This window comes from Schistocerca piceifrons, chromosome 8 (assembly GCF_021461385.2).
Source record: "Schistocerca piceifrons isolate TAMUIC-IGC-003096 chromosome 8, iqSchPice1.1, whole genome shotgun sequence".
NCBI classification, from domain to species: domain Eukaryota; kingdom Metazoa; phylum Arthropoda; class Insecta; order Orthoptera; family Acrididae; genus Schistocerca; species Schistocerca piceifrons.
Genome location: NC_060145.1, coordinates 264,937,616 through 264,959,940, shown reverse-complemented (window position 1 = coordinate 264,959,940; position 22,325 = coordinate 264,937,616). Strand labels below are relative to the sequence as shown.

At 46.8% G+C, this 22,325-nt stretch overlaps 1 protein-coding gene across 1 annotated transcript in view; it reads right to left on the bottom strand.

Annotated features, from left to right (window-relative positions):
* The window catches only part of LOC124711739 (CB1 cannabinoid receptor-interacting protein 1-like), a 1,345,746-nt gene that overhangs the window by 254,545 nt on the left and 1,068,876 nt on the right, over positions 1-22,325 (bottom strand). Inside the window, exon 3 of the mRNA XM_047241950.1 lies at positions 1,140-1,284. Coding sequence (XP_047097906.1) covers positions 1,140-1,284 — 145 coding nt within the window. The remainder of the gene's footprint in view (positions 1-1,139; positions 1,285-22,325) is intronic.

Sequence of the window (22,325 nt, the reverse complement as noted above, 5' to 3'; positions counted from 1 at the left end):
CAAGGCTGCCTATCTGAAGGAACAGACACTGCAGCAAATGACAGCCGTATGAAATAAGCTAAATGTTTTTGCAATTGCCAGTACGATTAGACTTCCCTGAAGAGTCGGCCGATATATCATTTCCTCCTGCGTTTGTCTCGTGGAAAGGTCACCAAGATAAAATTATATTCGAGCCCACGTGGAGGCTTATCAACAACCGTTCTTCCCGTGGATCATTTGCGACTTGAAGATCAGTGTCAATGGAAATTTGTGCCAGACCTGGTCTTGAAGATGGATACCCGCTTATCACGAGTGGTCCCCTTAACCACTCAAGCTACCGGAAGACGCAATCGGAGCCGACCCGAAACTCCCATGTGTTACTGTGTGTCCGCTGTCCTGTACTTGCATAGTTTCTGTGATTTCTGTACAGGGAGAGCTCTTCAGTGGTATTGTCGCGGCCTTGTTTAGGAATGAAACAGTAGTTGCAGTGTGTGTGTGTGTGTGTGTGTGTGTGTGTGTGTGTATTGCACGACATACTAAGCACTGTCCTTGAGACATACACGCATAAACTAAAAATACTATTTCATGCATAGACAAGGCCGCGACAGCAATAGTGAAGGTCTCTCTCTGTGCAGAAATCACAGCGTCTAAGCACAGGCAGGGAACGCATGGTGACATATGGTTTGGATCCATCCTGGTGGCATGCTCGGGTAAGCACGAATTTTCATTGTCACTAACGCTTTGTGCAGCTGAAGTCTAATCGAATTCGTAACTGCAAATACATTTAATTCATCACTGATGAATCTCTTGCGTTCATTTGAGTCTGTCAGATCTCTTGTGTTAAAAGAAATTCATAACAACAGTTTAGAGAATCTTTTTTTATACAAAGTGTCTTTTCTGGGTGAAGTGATAGGATTTTTGTGGGCTGGCACTTAACCGCTATCATTTACCGCTCTCAAGACTACGGTTGCTAACGTATTTCAGTTATACTGTTAGAAGCATTGCTGTGCGAAAACGTTTTCCTCTTACATAAGCAGCCTGCTCATTGCTGAACTGTTAGGGCAGGTTCCGCTCCTTCGTCCAGCGAGGCACCTCCACTTCACTGTGCCTGCAGAGCCACACGGTTTGGCAGGGTGGAGTTCAGTACGGCGGCCACCTACCTTCATGATGATGGTGAGGTCCTCGCGGGTGCCCTTCTTGCTGGGGCTGAGGCCCTCCGTGTTGTAGTAGGAGGAGTAGGCGCACGCCGTGCTGTCCCGCGCTCGCTCGCAAGGCTCCATCTCCTGGCCCTGGATCACCAGGCTCCTGCACACACAACAACAGGCAGCGCGTCACCAACTCTGTGCAAAATAACTCGGACCGCAGCTGCGCAGACGGCGCGTTAGGGATCATAATGACATTGAAACAGAGGATCACACGCGTAAAGCTGAAATACGAAACACCTTTTTTCAAAGCTGTTTCACAGAGGGAGTCCGCACTGCAGTTCCTTCTCTAAATCCTCGCACAAACAAAAAAATGGCTGACATCGAAATAAGTGTCCAAGGAATAGAAAAGCAACTGAAATCACTCAACAGAGGAAAGTCCACTGGACCTGACGGGATACCAATTCGATTCTACTCAGAGTACGCGAAAGAACTTGCTCCCCTTCTAACAGCCATGTACCGCAAGTCTCTAGAGGAACGGAAGGTTCCAAATGATTGGAAAAGAGCACAGGTAGTTCCAGTTTTCAAGAAGGGTCGTCGAGCAGATGCGCAAAATTATAGGCCTATATCTCTGACATCGATCTGGTGTAGAATTTTAGAACATGTTTTTTGCTAGCGTATCATGTCATTTCTGGAAACCCAGAATCTACTCTGAAGGAATCAACACGGATTCCGGAAACAGCGATCGCGTGAGACCCAACTCGCTTTATTTGTTCATGAGACCCAGACAATATTAGATACAGGCTCCCAGGTAGATGCCATTTTCCTTGACTTCCGGAAGGCGTTCGATACGGTTCCGCACTGTCGCCTGATAAACAAAGTAAGAGCCTACGGAATATCAGACCAGCTGTGTGGCTGGATTGAAGAGTTTTTAGCAAACAGAACATAGCATGTTGTTCTCAATGGAGAGACGTCTACAGACCTTAAAGTAACCTCTGGCGTGCCACAGGGGACCCTTGCTTTTCACAGTATATATAAATGACCTAGTAGATAGTGTCGGAAGTTCCATTCGGCTTTTTGCGGGTGATGCTGTAGTATACAGAGAAGTTGCAGCATTAGAAAATTGCACCGAAATGCAGGAATATCTGCAGCGGATAGGCACTTGGTGCAGGGAGTGGCAACTGACACTTAACATAGACAAATGTAATGTATTGCGAATACATAGAAAAAAGGATCCTTTATTGTATGATTATATGATAGCGGAACAAACACTGGTAGCAGTTACTTCTCTAAAATATCTGGGAGTGTGCGTGCGGAACGATTTGAAGTGGAATGATCATATAAAATTAATTGTTGCTAAGGCGGGTGTCAGTTTGAGATTCATTGGGAGAGTCCTTAGAAAATGTAGTCCATCAACGAAGGAGGTTGCTTACAAAACACTCGTTCGACCTATACTTGAGTATTGCTCATCAGGTCAGGTTGACAGAGTAGATAGAGAAGATCCAAAGAAGAGCTGCACGTTTCGTCACAGGGTTATTTGGTAGGCGTGATAGCGTTACGGAGATGTTTAGCAAACTCCAGTGGCAAACTCTGCAAGAGAGGCTCTCTGCATCGCGGTGTAGCTTGCTGTCCAGGTTTCGAGAGGGTGCGTTTCTGGATGAGGAATCGAATATATTGCTTGCCCCTTCTTATACCTCCCGAGGAGATCACCAATGTAAAATTAGAGAGATTCGAGCGCGCACGGAGGCTTTCCGGCAGTCGTTCTTCCCGCGAACCATACGCTACTGGAACAGGAAAGGGAGGTAATGAGAGTACCACGTAAAGTGCCCTCCGCCACACACCGTTGGGTGGCTTGAGGAGTATAAATGTAGATGTAGGGGACGGGACAACGGTGCTGGAGGGGGGCTCCGTTGTGAATCGACACCACGCAGTAGTGGGGGATAGGAGTCCACTTCGACAGCTGAACCCCACTCTGATGATACAGTGATTAGTGCTGTGTACTATCCAGCAATACAGTGATTAGCACTCTGTGCCGTGGAGCAATCTCCACCACGCAACACATGGATTGTAAGTAGTCAAAACTTTTCTAATGACGTCGAACCGAAAAAGTAAGGTCTCCTATTTTCTTGGGAAGTACATAGACCTGTTTATTTCTACAATAGTTTACATCAGTTTACAGCTTGAACATTTAGCTATTTTTCGACATAATCACCATTTCTGTCGCTGCATTTTTGTAGACGCTGTGGCAGTTTTTGTATGCCCATCTCGTACCAGCTCGCCGCCATGCTGTTCAGAAAGTTATGAACCTCTTGTTTCACATCGTCGTCGGAGCTAAATCGCTTTCCGGCCAAATGTTCTTTTAACTTAGGGAACAGGTGATAGTCACTGGGCGCCAAGTCAGGACTACAGGGTGAGTGGGTGATTATGTTCCACTGAAACTGTTGCAGGAGAGCAACAGTCTGCCGAGCGATGTGCGGGCGAGCGTTGTCATGGAGAAAGTGTACGCCCTTGCCGAACATTCCTCTTCTCCGGTTCTGAACTGCCCCGTTTGAGTTTTTTCAGAGTCTGACAGTACCTGTCAGCGTTAACAGTGGTCCCAGTGGACATAAATTCGATCAAAAATATCCTTTTTCGATCCCAAAAAAGGTTGTCATGACTTTACCGGCAGACTGTGTTTGTTTGAATCCGCGGCTTTGGCGAAGATGGATGCCGCCACTGGCGTGATTGTTGCTTGGTCTCAGGTGTAAAGTGATATCTCCAAGTTTCGTCATATATTGACACTAATAGAGAGAGATATGGGTAGCTAATAAATAATTTCAGTATATATGTAGAAACAAGCGACATGATGCAATCTGCTTGAAGAGACTGAAAGTAGCAATAAAACAAGATTTGAGAGTGAATTCAAACGTACAATGCTTTTGAAACGTTCCACCAGAAGGTGTATGAGCAAGGTTAGGTTTGGGGGTGGACAAAAATATTGAAACACTAAAAATACGACACATTACCATGCCTAATAGGGAGCAGGAAAACTGTTGACATCCGAAACAGCTTCGAGTCGTCTCGTTATACCAGCTTTCCTGCGAAATACTGGAAATTTCAGGTAACGATGAAGGCGGCGGACGGCGATCACACAAACTTCCCTCCAAATTAGACCACAAAGGCTCAACCACATCTGATTATTGTGATGGCCAGGAGAGATGCGCCAGTTCATCGACGGGCTCACAGTACCAGTCCTGGACGATGCCATCAGTATGAATAGCGGCCGTGCCGTCTTTGATCAGAGCATCACCATAGTCCTCTACACTGTGAAGTGGGATGTACCTGATCAGCCAAAATGGTCACATAATACTTGGCAATGATGCGAGCTTGCGGAGTAGCCATTGTGCCCTGGGAATGCGACAGTATCCTTGCATATATCATCACAGAGCCCCTGCCACTTTTCACTCTTGGCACGAAAGCTCGACCAGAAGTTGGAAACAGTATGAAACATGGCTTATGCAAACAAATGACTTTCTTCGATTGCTTCATAGTCCAGGATTTACGGCTTTGGCACGACGTTTTCCTGTTACGAGCATTTGCATCACTGATGAGTGGTTCTGGAATTCGAACTCGCCCTATTTGCTGCTTATGGAGCTCCCTTCGTAATGTTTTGGTGCCGCCAGGGCTCGTGAGTCCGACATTCAATTCTTAAGTGAGCTTTGTAACTGTCGGCCTCTTATTTTTCGTCACACTCCTCTTCACTAACTGTTCGTTACGATCACTTAACACACAGTTTCATGCGCGCTGTGACGTAGCTGATGGTCTTTTCCCGCTGCATGCAGTATAAATCTTCTATAGCGAGCCGCCTGAAATACCAAACACTTCCGTTGCCTTGGTTAGGGAAGCAGCCACCACTCGCTCACCAGCAGTTTTCCCACATTCAAATTCAATTAGCTCTGGCATGATGCTCTGCCAACTACACGGAACACTGATCTGACCATGAGTGACAGAACGTATTGAGGACAGTGCACAGGTGTCATTCGTGGAGAAATACAACAGCCCAACCTGCAGGCTTGCCTAGCATATTTATTTATGCATTCCTCTCGGTGTTTCCACATTTTTGTGCACCGCTAGCAAGAGCAAGACCAAAGGTCAAAGGCAATCCAAAATTTATCAAGAATGAAACTTCCTGGCAGATTAAAACTGTGTGCTGGACCGAGAGTCGAAGCCAGCACCTTTCCCTTTCGCAGGCAGGTGCTCTGCCATCTGAGCTACCCAGGCACGACCCACGATCCGTCTTCACAGCTTTAATTCCGACAGTACCTCGTCTCCTATCTTCCAGACTTAGCAAAAGCTCTCCTACAGACATTGCAGAACTAGCCCTGCTGGGAGGAAGTATATTGCTCAAAAAATGGCTCTGAGCACTATGGGACTTAACATCTGAGGTCATCAGTCCCCTAGAACTTAAAACTACTTAAACCTAACTAACCTAAGGAAATCACACACATCTTTGTCCAGGATTCGAACCTGCGATCGGAGGTCGCGCGGTTCGTCACTGAAGCGCCTAAAACCGCTCGGCCACACCGGCCGGCAAAGATATTCCTGAGACATGGCTTAGCCACAGCCTGAGGGATGTTTCCAGAATGAAATTTTCACTCTGTTGGGAACAAAGTTGAAATTCGGCTCGGGTACTGGACGTATTGTGAGGAGTGAGTTGTATTGCCTGTTTGGCTGTGATGGGCGACTGTCCAGGCTTTCGTTACGTTTTTATTTTCACGGCTCCGTTTGATGTCACACTGTAACAATGAGTGACATACCTCGCGGTGTGCTTTTGGCTTTAACATCGAGCGATGGCACAAATAATGATTAGAAATCGTCTCGTCTAGTCTCGTCTGCTTGCCGTCCAAATTCTGTCATCGAAAGTTTCTTTTATTAGCGGAATTTAAACCAGCTACAGTCGTGTCGTACGCTTGGCTACGCAGGCAAGTCAGTTCATGGGGTACGCAGTGAAGAAAAGAGCGCCAAATGATTTTCTCGGCACTGGTAGACGAGATTAGACAATTGTTCTGAAATTCCCTGCGCCTGCTCTGGTGCAGAAAATAGAGTAGAGTGCTGCACGGCTTCAGCGCGGGAGTGCCATTTAAAGTAGTTGAGGGGCGCGACCAGTGTGCACATCGTTCGCAGCTCTTGTTCACTTCATCCGAGCGAGCGACGGAAAAGGGCTCCTACTGCCGTACATGGTTTGTCCTAAATGGATTCTTTCAGTCTGGTGAGCAGGAAATAGTGAACAAGACAGAAAATGCAGCGTAGCGATACAATTGAATTATTTCTCGCTGATTTAAATAAAACACATGTAAGCTTACAATCTAAATATACACTACTGGCCTTTAAAATTGCTACACCACGAAGATGACGTGCTACAGACGTGAAATTTAGCCGACAGGAAGAAGATGCTGTGATATGCAAATGATTAGCTTTTCAGAGCATTCACACAAGGTTGGCACCAGTGGCGACACCTACAACGTGCTGACATGAGGAAAGTTTCCATCCGATTTCTCATACACAAACAGCAGTTGACCGGCGTTGCTTGGTGAAACGTTGTTGTGATGCCTCGTGTAAGGAGACATGCGTGCCATCACGTTTCCGACTTTGACAAGGGTCGGATTGTAGACTATCGCGATTGCGGTTTATCGTATCGCGACATTGGTGCTCGCGTTGGTCGAGATCCAATGACTATTAGCAGAATGTGGAATCGGTGGGTTCAGGAGGGTAGTACGCAACGCCGTACTGGATCCCAACGGCTTCGCATCACTAACTGTCGAGATGACAGGCATTTTATCCGCATGGCTGTAACGGATCGTGCAGCCACGTCTCGATCCCTGAGTCAACAGATGGGGACGTTTGCAAGACAACTATTTGCAAGGACAGTTCGACGACGTTTGCAGCAGCATGGACTATCAGCTCGGAGACCATGGCTGCCGTTACCCTTCACGCTGCATCACAGGCAGGAGCGCCTGCGATGGTGTGCTGAACGACGAACCAGGGTGCACGAATGGCAAAAAGTCATTTTTTCGGATGAATCCAGGTTCTGTTTACAGCATCATGATGGTCGCATCCGTGTTTGGCGACATCGCGGTGAACGCACATTGGAAGCGTGTATTCGCCATCGCCATGCTGGCGTATCACCCGGCGTGATGGTATGGGGTGCCATTGGTTACACGTCTCGGTCACTTGTTGTTCGCATTGATGGCACTTTGAACAGTGGACGTTACATTTCAGATGTGTTACGACCCGTGGCTCTACCCTTCATTCGATCCCTGCGGAACCCTACATTTCAGCAGGATAATACACGACCGCATGTTGCAGGTCCTGTACGGGCCTTTCTGGATACAGAAAATGTTCGATTGCTGCCCTGGCCTGCCAGCACATTCTCCAGATCTCTCACCAACTGAAAACGTCTGGTCAATGGTGGCCGAGCAACTGGCTCGTCACAATGAACTGTGGTATCGTGTTGAGGTCAGCTGTACCTGTACACGGCATCCAAGCTCTGTTTGACTCAGTGCCCAGGCGTTTAATCTCATGTCAGTTCTAGTATAATATATTTCTCCAATGAATACCCGTTTATCATCTGCATTTCTTCTTTGTGTAGCAATTTTAATGGTCAGTAGCGTATAAACCTCAAGACTAGTCTGAACACAACAGTGCTTCGCTGGTCCTAATGCAACTGGGACACCCTTCGTTTCCTCCGACTGCAAATTGACTTGTCCAGCAAATTATGGGGTAACCTGCAACATCTGATCGAAAGTATCCGGACATCTGTTAATGGATATGCAGTGCGTCCATCCTTCGCATTTATAATTGCTCGAGCTCTGCCGGGGACACTTTCGATGAGGTGTCCGTCTGTGAAGGAATAATCCTCAGGAGCCGAAACCAGAAAAGGTTGTGATGTAGGGCGCTGGAGTCTGAATTGAATTCGACATTCAAACTGAACCGAAAGGTGTTACATTAGGTTCAAGTCGGGCCTCTGAGAAAGTCAGTGCGTTCAAGAAATGTTGTTATCCACAAACCATTCCCTCGCAATGATACCTTATGACTGGGTTCATTATCATACTGATACAAAGAATCGTCGTCTCCTAATTGTTCCTCTAATGCAGGGGTTCCCAAAGTCTCATTCTGGTAGATAATTTTGAGAATCCTGGTACTTTTAAAAAATACTTTATTTGTTTTGAAGATTAATAAAATTTTTTAAAAAATGAGAAAAGCTTATTTCATTCAGTGATTACTTCAATTTAATTAATGACACAGGAATCGTAAAATGTAAAAGAAAATAATTAATATCGTCAAAATATCGAAAAATTGACATATTATTATCAGTTTTTCGTAGAACCCGTATTCACTTCCCGCAGAACACCATTGTTGCACCGAACACAGTCTGGGAAACTCTCTGGTACACTATGTGTAAAATCTGTTCGTATCCTTTCGCATTTAGCTTTGTCTCAAGTCCATAACCACAAAATAGACCCCCATACCGTAACGCTGTCTCCTCGGGACGTCAGTGTTGACATTACACGTGATGGCTGGTAACGGTCTTCAGGCATTCGCTAAACTCAAACCCTACCTTCCGGTTGCCACAAGCAATAACGTGCTTCATCATTCAAAGTCACTCGTTTCCAGGCAGCTCCTGCTCCGTGGCGTCGCCCTGCTTTACACTGCCTCAAGCATCGCTTAGCATTCACTACAGAAATGTGTGGCTAATGAGATGCTGCTCTACTATTGTACCCTACTCTTTTTGACACCCTAAGTTAGCAGGAATGCTAATTGCGCTTTGTAATTCGCTAGTGAATCTCTCCGTTGATTTCATGCGTGTTTTACAATCACCCTCCGCACGGCTCAATGGTTCCTTTCCGTCAGCGAGTGAGGTTTGCCTGATCCTGGTTCAGCTGTGATGGTTCCTCCGTATTTCCACTTTACAATCAACGGTCAAAAAGTGGACTTGGGTAGCTTTACAAGTGGTGAAATATCCCTGTTGGATTTATTACTCAGGTGACAGCCGATGACTACGTTCGAAGTCATAGGTATCTCCCGATTGACCGATTTTGAAGTTACTGATTCTCCAATGACAACACAATACACCCCGCCTCATCTTATATGGTTCAAATGGCTCATTGCACTATGGGACTTAACAGCTGAGGTCATCAGTCCCCTAGAACTTTGAACTAATTAAACCTAACTAACCTAAGGATATCACATACATCCATGCCCGAGGCAGGATTCGAACCTGCGACCGTAGCGGTCGCGCGGTTCCAGACTGAAGCACCTAGAACCGCTCGGCCACTTCAGCCGGTCTCATCTTATACTCGCGAGTTGTGCAGTCATAACACCTAGTGTCAATTCCGCATTACATATGGTTGTCAGGATAGTTTTCATCATATAGTACACACACAATGGGCAACGGCCTTGCCACATTGGATACACCGGTCCCCGTGAGATCACCGAAGTTAAGCGCTGTCGGGCGCGGCCGGCACTTGGATGGGTGACCATGCAGCCGCCATGCACTGTTGCCATTTTTCGGGGTGCACTCAGCCTAGTGATGCCAATTGAGGAGCTACTCGACCGAATAGTAGCTGCTCCAGTCGAAGAAAACCATCATCACGACCGGGAGAGCGGTATGCTGACCACACGCCCCTCCTATCTGCATCCTCAACTGAGGATGACACGGTGGTCGGATGGTCCCGATGGGCCAATTGTGGCCTGACGACGGAGTGCTACACACACAATGAGCACTGGATTTGCAGAGAATATGACAGAGGAGATCGAACCTACTGCAAGAGTTTGTGGAATGAAAATAAATGTAAATAAAACGAAAATAAATGACAATAAGAGGAGATGAAATTGTAAAAATATCGATGAATCGAGATACGTTGGTATGTGTCCATGATGTTAAATACGTATGACGTGTTACAAAAAGCAACTGGAAGTGCAGCTCAAACATTAAACCGAGAATAACAATGGTGAAATTGGCATACTTTATACCAGAATTTTCTGGCTAGGCATGGAAATATGATTAAAGAAAAAGTTGATAAAAACTTTTGTCCGGTGTTTGTTCCCGTGCTACGTTGAAACATGGACCATGAGAAGAAAAGAGAGGAAACGACTGCAGATGGACGTGATGGAGAATGAAAAGATGATGAGTACACATGGCGACAACTGGAGACATGCTGAGAAGGACCATTGCCAGGCTACTGGAGACCGAAATAGAAATTGGATATTGCGTCAATAAGGTTTTAGAAGCATCTGTGCAGGGGAAGAGATGGTAAGGACGAGAGAGGACCGAGATCTTGAACTATGTGCTTAATGGATGCAACTCAGTACCTGGAGAAGGAAGCGATCGGGTACAATATGCAGAAACAGCAAGAAGCCTTTGAAAGGACAGAAAACTGATGGTGACGACTCTCAAAATGGAGGACACCGTCAATCCTCCCTTGCGTTCGTCAGTTCCTATTAATAAAGCTTTTCTGCAGCATGTAGAAGTGATTTTCTGCATGGGGTAAAGGCAGCTTCCACACGGGGCTTAGATCCCGACTTCATTCAGAAGGATTGAATAGCTTTTTCCGTGAAGCAGCGTTCGCAGTAAGGAGGAAACCTTAAAGCGCTCTTCATTAAAGTAAAATGATGCTGGAGTTGATGGGAATTATAAAAAGCCAGAAACACATACGCAGTAGAAGAGATGGTACCACCATCCACACGGACCCATGTTTCCGAAGTTAAAGAAGGAGTGGAGATTAGCATTCTCTTTTTCTACCGACTGGTCCTTTTACAGTACTACGTCATATCCTATAAATGTTAACGACACTACTTCTTTCATTTCAAATCAATTTGAAGCACTGCGAAAAAAACACTATTTTACTGGATCTTCGAGCGCCAAATTTTTGCTCGTGACTACTTTCTTCTGTTTGTTTCGAAAAGACGTTGTCTTCCTTTTCTTGTTGGTATTGTGGCGAAGATTACGTGTTCATCTTGAGGATATCATCTTGTTTCTAGCGCCATAATTAACTTTTAACAATAAATCCACTGGTTTAAATGTATCCAGAGCAGATATTCATGGAGCTGTGAGTGATTTATATTTTGTTATCAATTGTACCAACCAAGTACAGATGTTTACAAAATATAAAAGAAAAACATTCACCTTCACTCGGAATCATGATTTTCTAATTATGAAGTACTATGCATTTCCTCCTTATGTGTACATGGTAGTTTCTACTATTGCGCCAGGACCCAGTCTGGAGCAAATTACTGCCTGGCGAAAAAAATAGAGAGAGAGAGAGAGAGAGAGGTGCCGTAATTGTGATGACCACGCACTATGAAGTAAGAAACCGTATTCAGAATGAAAGAGCGCTTATTCAGGAAGCAGGCGAAGCGGAAGAAGCTGGCCAGTGCCTCTGTAGGACGAAGTTTGGGAATACTTCAGTTCTGGCCAGACTCCACAATCTGAGGAAACAGGAAGAAATGATCGAAGGACATATTTGGCATCCAATGACGACGAACCTCCAGCATGCTGGAATAACTGCAGCCAAGCTACTTCTGTGAATCAGTACAACAAAAAACCATTCTAAATTGCAAATTTCACTTTTTTTATTTTCCCGATGGCTAGTTTCGGGCCAGGACCCTTTATCAAAGCATCGCAACAGATCATCAAAATCGTATTTCCGGAAATACAAAAGCCGTGTAAATATATTATGAAGTGCAAACTAACAGCTACAGTACATACAGATAATTGTATCGAGTAAACAAAGAAAGTGAAATTTGCAACTTCTGGCTTTTCGTTGTACCCAACGACGGCGCCATGCTGATACAGCTTGTTATCTCTTCAGGGATGGAGGTATTGCTGTTGGAAAAGTACTGGCCAGCAGACCCCCAATCTGACGCTCATTCTCAGATGTACTCAGATGCTCACAGACGCTCACCGATGTTAACTGTACATGACTATGTCGAGGTGCATATGTGATGCCAACCAATACTGTCCCTGTCGTCTGCTGATTTGGAGATGAAGACTACTGCAGTGCCATACACAGTATGTAAGTAGGCTGTTTAGGTTTTTTTTTATTGGTAGCGCCACGTAGCGCTCTGTATGAAAATCACTGGCTGTGCTGTGTGCAGTCTGTGGCTGGTTTGCATTGTTGAAATAGTCGCTATTGTAGTGTTGGGCTGTTGGCTGTTAACAGCGCATAGCGTTGCGCAGTTGGAGGTGAGCCGCCAGCAGTGGGGGGTGTGGGGAGAGAGGTGGCGGAGTTTTGAGAGCGGGCGATCTGGAGTTGTGTCCATCAGAGACAGTAAATTTGTAAGACTGGATGTCATGAACTGATGTATATATATATTATGGCTTTTGAACACTATTAAGGTAAATACATTGTTTGTTCTCTATCAAAATCTTTCATTTGCTAACTATGCCCATCAGTAGTTAGTGCCTTCATAGTTGGAATCTTTTATTTAGCTGGCAGTATTGGCGCTCGCTGTATTACAGTAGTTTGAGTAACGAAGATTTTTGTGAGGTAAGTCATTCATGAAAGGTATAGGTTATTGTTAGTCAGGGCCATTCTTTTGTAGGGATTATTGAAAGTCAGATTCCGTTGCACTAAAAAACATTGTGTGTCAGTTTAAGCACAGTCATTTATAATTTTTCGAAGGGGACGTTTCAAGTATTCAGTCATCTTCAGTAGCAGCAGGCAATTGCATGTGCTAAAAATCCTGCCAAATTTTCATTCGTCGCTTCAGCTTGTATATATACATCATGTGTCTCTGAGACTTAAAATGGTCTCTAGAACCATACAGTTTCACAATGCTACCCGCCTATTTTTATACTAGCAGGTCCGCCAATCTTGACTTCTAGTGGTCAGTTCCTCATTAAGAAGGGACGCATGGATGCTTATGGTCGGATAGTGTACGTACTGGCTCGTTCATCGAGAATTTAGCTTTGGCTCGCGTGATCCCACGGACTCTGATATAGTCTGAAGTTCAAACACAGAGATATGTAAACAGGTAGGATAGACGCTGAGATCCGCAACGCCTATAACCACGACAAGTGCCTGGCGCGGTTGTTAGATCGGTTACTGCTATTACAATAGCAAGTTATCAATATTTAAGTGAGTTTGAACACGGTATTATAGTCGGCCCATGAGCGATGGGACATAGCATATCCGAGGTAGCGATGAAGTGGGGATTTTTCTGTACGACCATTTCACGAGTGTACCGTGAATATCAGGAATCCGGTAAAACATCAAGTCTCCGACATCGCTGTCGTCGGAAAAATATCCTGCCAGAACAAGACCAACGACGGTTGAAGAGAATCGTTCAATGTGACAGAAGTGCAATTCTTCCCCAAACTGATGCAGACTTAGTGCTAGGCCATCAAGAGTGTCTGCGTGCGAATCATTCAACGAAACATCATCGATAGGGGCTATCGGAGCCGAAGGCCCACTCGTGTACTCATGACCGCACGACACAAAGCTTTACGCCTCCCCTGGGCCTGTCAACACCGACTGTTGATGGCTGGAAACGTGTTGCCTGGCTGGACGAGTCTCATTTCAAATTGTATCGAGTGGATGGGCAGGTAGGGTATGGACAACCTCATGAATCCATGGACCCTGCATGTCAGACTGTTCCAGCTGGTGGAGGCTCTGTAATGGTGTGTGGCGTGTGCAGTTCGAGTGTTACGGGACCCATGATACGTCTAGATACGACTCTGACAGGCAACACGTACCTAAGCATCCCTCCTGATCAACTGCATCCATTCATGTGCTTTGTGCATTCTGAGGGCCTTGGGCAATTTCAGCAGGACAATGCGACATCCCCCACGTCTAGAATTCCTATAGAGTGGCTCCAGGAACACTCTCTGAGTTTAAACAGATACGCTGGCCAGAAAACTCCACAGACATGAATATGATTGACGCATTGCAACGTGCTATCCCCTCGTACTCTTAGGGATTTATGGATAGCCCTGCAGGATTCACGGTGTCAATTTCCTCCAGCATTACTTCAGACATTAGTCGAGTCCATGGCAGACTCAAAACTAAGGTACGACCAATGGGACTGGTTCCCAAATATGTGACTGGCTCGAAGACTTCTTAAGTAATAGAACCCAGTACGTTGTCCTCGATGGTGAGTGTTCATCGGAGGTGAGGGTATCATCTGGAGTGCCCCAGGGAAGTGTGGTAGGTCCGCTGCTGTTTTCTATCTACATAAATGATCTTTTGGATAGGGTGGATAGCAATGTGTGGCTGTGGTGCTGTGGTGTACGGGAAGGTGTCGTCGTTGAGTGACTGTAGGAGGATACAATATGACTTGGATAGGATATGTGATTGGTGTAAAGAATGGCAGCTAACTCTAAATATAGATAAATGTAAATTAATGCAGATGAATAGGAAAAAGAATCCCGTAATGTTTGAATACTCCATTAGTAGTGTAGCGCTTAACACAGTCACGTCGATTAAATATTTGGGCGTAACATTGCAGAGCGATATGAAGTGGGACAAGCATGTAATGGCAGTTGTGGTGAAGGCGGATAGTCGTCTTCGGTTCATTGGTAGAATTTTGGGAAGATGTGGTTCATCTGTAAAGGAGACCGCTTATAAAACACTAATACGACCTGATCTTGAGTACTGCTCGAGCGATTGGGATCCCTGTCATGTCGGATTGAGGGAGGACATAGAAGCTATTCAGAGGCGGGATGCTAGGTTTGTTACTGGTAGGTTTGATCATCACGCGAATGTTACGGAAATGCTTCAGGAACACGGGTGGGAGTCTCTAGAGGAAAGGAGGCGTTCTTTTCGTGAATCGCTACTGAAGAAATTTAGAGAACCAGTATTTGAGGCTGACTGCAGTACAATTTTACTGCCGCCAACTTATATTTCGCGGAAAGACCACAAAGATAAGATAAGAGAGATTAGGGCTCGTACAGAGGCATATAGGCAGTCATTTTTCCCTCGTTCTGTTTGGGAGTGGAACAGGGAGAGAAGATGCTAGTTGTGGTAAGAGGTACCATCCGCCGCGCACCGTATGGTGGATTGCGGAGTATGTATGTAGATGTAGTATTGGGGCACTTCTGCGTGCTCGCAGGGCCCTACACGATATTAGGCGTGTGTACCAGTTTCTTCGGCTCTTCAGTGTATAAATAATAAATAAATGAACGCCTCTGTCTGGAAGAATATTTCTAATGTCAGGCGAGTAAATGCGACGCATTACGAGTCTCTGCAACACGCGACTGTCGCAGATGGCGCGGAATTGTCTTAATAGCCCGTACGGCAATGCGAAGCGAGTTACGTGGTGCATGCCGGAGGACAGCTGGGAGGACAGCCGTTATAACAGCCAGCAAGCAGCGTGGCGCTACGCCTAATTTCCAAAGGCATGCAGGCGGGAAGTCCTGAGCGAGCTGCCGCCGTACCCGTGCGTGGGCGGTAACGCGGCTCGGCGCTATAGCGCGTGGCCGGTTGCCGGCAGCCGGTGACTCAACGCCCCGTATTGATGTTTCCGCGAACCCCGCGGGGCACGGGCCAGCGGCCGAGCACGCTGGCGTCTTACCTGTCCGCCTGGCCTCCGGCCGCTCCACGTGTCGCACGTGTGGGCGTGTCCGACCCGTGCGGCTCACAGAAAACAGCGATTGGGCTGTGCGTAAAGTTTGTTGCCGAGCTGCGGGGAAGGTCCGACCGGAGCATATCCATCAGGGCCTCATTTGCTGGCCTCCTTCGATTCTGTTCATACCTACGTAGCGTGGCCCACGGGAAACGGTACTTTTTCGATTTATCACACTGCTAACACGTAGATGTGCTCGCTTCATCTTCAGCATCCAATCGGTCTCACGTTCGCCCCCGGTAGCTGAGTGGTCAGCGCGACAGAATGTGAAACCTAAGGGGCCGGGTTCGATTCCCGGCTGGGTAGGAGATTTTCTCCGCTCACGGACTGGGTGTTGTGTTGTCCTAATCACCATCATTTCATCCCCATCAACGCGCAAGTCGCCGAAAAAATGTTCAAATGTGTGTGAAATCTTATGGAACTTAACTGCTAAGGTCATCAGTCCCTAAGCTTCTACTCTCTCTCTATTCGTTTAGTCTGTTCCGACTCTTCGTGACCCCATGAACCAAATCACGCCACTTTTTCCTGTCTTGCACTTTCTCCTGTAGGCCTTCCAGGTTGGAACACATTGCTTCTGTGATGCCACCGATCCATCTTATCCTCTGACGTCCTCTTCTTCTAGTTCCTTCAATCTTCCCCAGCATTAATGTTTTTTTCCAGCGAGGCATGCCTTCGCATTGTGTGTCCAAAGTAGGTCAGCTTTTGTTTTAACATTAGACCTTCCAGAGAGAAATCTGGTTTTATTTGCTCCAATATTGATCAGTTGGTTCTCTTTGCAGTCCATGGAACTCTAAGAAGTTTCCTCCAACACCACAATTCGAAGGAGTCAATTCTTCACCGTTCAGCTTTTCTAATGGTCCAGGTCTCACATCCATACAACACAATTGGAACGACCATAGCCCTCACAATACGGATCTTTGTTGCTAGTGTTATACCTCTGGATCTTATAACCTTGTCAAGGTTCGACGTCGCCTGTCTACCGAGCAACAGGCGTCTCCGGATTTCATGGCTGCAGTCTCCATCAGCAGAGATCTGGTAACCGAGATAACTGAATGTGGTCACTGCCTCCATGGTTTCTCCTGCTATATCCCACGAATTGGTAGGTGTAGTTGCCATAATTTTCGTTTTCTTCACATTCAGCCTAAGACCGGCCTTTTCACTTTCGTCTTTCACCTTCAGCAAGAGTGTTGTTCTCAATTCATCTTCACAGGATCGTATCATCCGCGTACCTGAGGTTGTTTACATTTATTCCAGCTATTTTCATTCCTGTTTCTCCTTCATCTAGCCTCGCATTGCTCATAACATGTTCTGCATACAGATTGAATAAGTACGGTGACAGTATGCAGCCTTGCTGGACCCCTTTCTGAATCTTCATCCATTTCGTTGTTCCATACATAGTTCTCACCGTGGCTTCTTGGTCAAGCTTACACACTACTTAACCTAAATTATCCTGAGGACAAACACACACATACATGCCCGAGGGAGGACTCGAACGTCCGCCGAGACCAGCCGCACAGTCCATGACTGCAGCGCCCTAGACCGCACGGCTAATCCAGCGCGGCTGCGCAAGTCGCCGAAGTGGCGTCAGATCGAAAGACCTGCACCCGGCGAACGGTCTACCAGACGGAAGGCCCTAGTCAAACGACATTTTATTTTAATCGGCCTCACATACACTGGTGTGCAAAACTTAAGGACGAAAGCAATTTCGCACGATGTGTCACTGCCAAGTAAAATAGCTTCTTGGAACTTGGATCATATATAGAAGAGGGCAAGTGAGCGAGGCCGTACTGGATATGTAACACTTGGTCCTTTCCGCAGTCAGCAACTAACTGCAAAGGGAAAAAGCTGAGTCTTTCAGAGAAACTGGAATTTCTTAGGCACTCTAATGCAGAGAAAGGCAGATTATTGGATTAATAATTGGTTAGTGAAAACCAGTTTCTTTACGATATTATAATACCCACTTTACTAACCCATCAATAGTTTTTTTTATCGTGGATGTGACTCTACCTTATTCGTTTCTTTGTCTTCCAGGTGGTGTTTTATGTTCTGACATGATATGTTTTATTCTCATTTTAAGTTTTATTGTCAGGCAGGTTTTAAAAATTCCGTATTTTATGCAGCACAACTTGTGTCTTTGCACCTGCTTTATCGCTATGCCTACACTAATTTAATTTAATACTTCTACTGCTTACCTAACTTACTGTTTCCCTCTTATGTAGTTTAGCTGTGCAACCGTTTTTCTTAAGTACGTCCGTTAACCAACGCTATCTACCCTTAATGCCTGTTACTACGGGTGTATAATCTTGTCTTTAAGATTCTATGTCAGTGTGGCCGGCTGCCAGGTCTCACCTCTGTTCTCGATGGCATTCGTCCGCTGTACCCAACGGTCCATGCCGTGTACGCCGGAACGCGGTTGGCTCCGTATTATGTAACCCCTTTTACATATTTTTCTAGTCTTTTATGCTTTTATTTGCTGATAACGACGGGACCATGTTTTCTTATAATTTTTGTCTTAATGTCATATGCTCGCATTAAAGAGCAGGTGTTGGCTCACACCGTTACTTCTTACGTAAGTTCACCGTTATTGTTAGTTGAAGAGACGGCTACATAGCCTGAAATTTTGCCTCATAATACCACCATCCACTTGTTTTTAGTGTACCTATACCTCACAATGTTATTTTACACCCCTAGACTGATCTGAGGCCAATGGCCTTGCCTCAGTGGTGACTCCGCTTCCCGTCAGATCCCGTCAGAGCTGTTGGCAAGCGGGGTATACTCAGCCCTTGCGAGGCAAACTGAGGAGCTATCTGACTGACAGGTAGCGGCTCCTGTCTCGTAAACTGACAAACGGGCGGGAGAGCGATGTGACCACATACCCCTCCACATCTGCATCCAGTGACGCCTGTAGGTTGAGGATGACTCGGCGGCCGGACCGTACCGTTGGGCCCTCATAGCCTGTTCTGGCGAAGTTTAGATTTTTAGGTTGACCTGAAGATGCCCCACAAGGGCGAAACTCGTCATTGCCAATAAATAAATAAAATAATTTGTAAGCAAGACTGTCTTATTTCAAGAAAATTTATATAGAGTAGCGTAGGACATAAGTGACATAAATACACAATGTCACGAACACAAATGACAACTTCATTCAAAGACAGTAATTACACTGAAATTATCGCGATTTGTGATGGTCTTTCCACATTACAGAAGAAGGAACACGCTCCTTAATAGGATATGTGATCACGGCAATGCATGCTCTGCAAAGAGCTCTCATGCCGGCCACAAGGTTGGCTGGAGTTCTTGTGGCAGGGCGTTCATCCCTCCACTAGCGCGGTTGACTACTGCTGGATGGCTCTTCAGTGTACGTGCTAAGTGCGTCTCCTTTCTCGCCCCCCCCCCCCCCCCCCCCCAAGAGCCCAATGAGATTTAACTTGGGGAACGGACAGGCCAGTCCATTCGCCGAATATCCCCTCATTCCAAGAGACGCACTGTCATCCATGAAAATGAAGTCAGTGTCGAATGCACGACACGAAAGAAGCGCATGAGAAAGGGGTGCAGTGACATTAACGTTGACCAGTGAACGTACCGTGGTCAAAGATTTGTTGGTCAGTAGCCCATGCGGAATTACGCCTCCCCATCATAAAACCTGGACCACTAAGGCGATCACGTTGGACAATGTTCCTGGGTGCATTAAGTGTTCCCACATCTAACCATGCGAGGGTGTGTCCAGAATCACTACTAACACTAAATCTGCCCTTGCTCGAGAAGAGCGTGCGACTGCACTCGTCGACTGTTCCTCGATGGTCCAGTCCCTATGATCTTGGCGCCGTCGCAGACGGTGACGCCGATGCGCGACTGTCAACGGAGCACAACGTACTGGTCGTCGAAAAAGAGACAGCCACTACGCAGTTACCGTGCCACTGCAGAGCGGGAGGCCGCGTCCCTTCAAGTCTTGTTAAATGCGGTTGAAACTGCACCCGCTGTTTGACGTGGGTACCTTCTTGCCTACTGCACAAAAGCAACCGTCATCTGCTGATGCAGCTGAGCGAGGTCGACCGCCGCCTCTCCTTGCAACAGCAGTGCATGTGTTTCTGAACGCTCACCACGCTCGGGAATCAAGGCTGTGAGCAATATTAAATTCCTGGGCAGAGGTCGTCCTTCTTTCTGTTTCCCGATAATTTTTCCATATGATGGTTCGCAGTGTGAAATCATTCAAATGTTGCCTCAGGGCTGTGTTGTAACGAAGAAGACCAGCCTGTACATTGTAACTCCTCGCTGGCTGACATACAGCTTGTTTAAGGAGGAAAGGTCAATATTTTTCACAGTAATAGTATAAGTAATTAAAAAAAAAAAGTTATATGAACATAGGACCGCAAATGCTTCGTTAGGGAGGTATGGGTATTGAAAGGAACTTCAATTCTGCAAAACTGATGTGCACACGAGAATGTACAAGCAATACAACTGGACTGTAACGTGATTTTCTTGAAAACAGTGTTACAGAGAAGTACAGTTAAGTAACACATGTTTACATAAGGTTTATTTACTTTGTATTTAGTACATAATGCATTACAACATGCATGTTTCATGTATTCAGTTGAAAAAGACATACCACGTCTTTTACAAACGGCTTTAACACTTATCGTACAGATGCTGTACAAATGGTTCAAACGGCTCTGAGCACTATGGGACTTAACATCTGAGGTCATCAGACCCCTAGAACCTAGAACTACTTAAACCTAACTAACCTAAGGACATCACACACACCCATGCCCGAGGCAGGATTCGAACCTGCGACCGTAGCGGTCGCGCGGTTCCGGACTGAAGCGCCTAGAACCGCATGGCCACACCGGCCGGCTGATGCTGTACAGTTCTGAATATTCCACCATGAACGTCAATGCACTTTTGCGCTCAAACGATAACATGTTGTCTTGCTTGTTCAGTTGCCTGTGGTTGGTTCCTAATCAATTCAGCAGCGTCCATGATGCGACACAGCAGTTCATGTCGTGCATTTATCTTCACTTTGTGCGTAGTTTGCAAGAAAATCACGTTGCGGTCCAGTTCTATTGCGTATACGTTCACGTTGTACACATCAATTTTGCAGAATTAAGGTTCCTTTCAATACCCATACATCCCTAACGAAGCATTTGCGGACCTACACTCCTGGAAATTGAAATAAGAACACCGTGAATTCATTGTCCCAGGAAGGCGAAACTTTATTGACACATTCCTGGGGTCAGATACATCACATGATCACACTGACAGAACCACAGGCACATAGACACAGGCAACAGAGCATGCACAATGTCGGCACTAGTACAGTGTATATTCACCTTTCGCAGCAATGCAGGCTGCTATTCTCCCATGGAGACGATCGTAGAGATGCTGGATGTAGTCCTGTGGAACGGCTTGCCATGCCATTTCCACCTGGCGCCTCAGTTGGACCAGCGTTCGTGCTGGACGTGCAGACCGCGTGAGACGACGCTTCATCCAGTCCCAAACATGCTCAATGGGGGACAGATCCGGAGATCTTGCTGGCCAAGCTAGTTGACTTACACCTTCTAGAGCACGTTGGGTGGCACGGGATACATGCGGACGTGCATTGTCCTGTTGGAACAGCAAGTTCCCTTGCCGGTCTAGGAATGGTAGAACGATGGGTTCGATGACGGTTTGGATGTACCGTGCACTATTCAGTGTCCCCTCGACGATCACCAGTGGTGTACGGCCAGTGTAGGAGATCGCTCCCCACACCATGATGGCGGGTGTTGGCCCTGTGTGCCTCGGTCGTATGCAGTCCTGATTGTGGCGCTCACCTGCACGGCGCCAAACACGCATACGACCATCATTGGCACCAAGGCAGAAGCGACTCTCATCGCTGAAGACGACACGTCTCGATTCGTCCCTCCATTCACGCCTGTCGCGACACCACTGGAGGCGGGCTGCACGATGTTGGGGCGTGAGCGGAAGACGGTCTAACGGTGTGCGGGACCGTAGCCCAGCTTCATGGAGACGGTTGCGAATGGTCCTCGCCGATACCCCAGGAGCAACAGTGCCCCTAATTTGCTGGGAAGTGGCGGTGCGGTCCCCTACGGCACTGCGTAGGATCCTACGGTCTTGGCGTGCATCCGTGCGTCGCTGCGGTCCGGTCCCAGGTCGACGGGCACGTGCACCTTCCGCCGACCACTGGCGACAACATCGATGTACTGTGGAGACCTCACGCCCCACGTGTTGAGCAATTCGGCGGTACGTCCACCCGGCCTCCCGCATGCCCACTATACGCCCTCGCTCAAAGTCCGTCGACTGCACATACGGTTCACGTCCACGCTGTCGCGGCATGCTACCAGTGTTAAAGACAGCGATGGAGCTCCGAATGCCACGGCAAACTGGCTGACACTGACGGCGGCGGTGTACAAATGCTGCGCAGCTAGCGCCATTCGACGGCCAACACCGCGGTTCCTGGTGTGTCCGCTGTGCCGTGCGTGTGATCATTGCTTGTACAGCCCTCTCGCAGTGTCCGGAGCAAGTATGGTGGGTCTGACACACCGGTGTCAATGTGTTCTTTTTTCCATTTCCAGGAGTGTATGTTCGTATAACATTTGTGTTCAG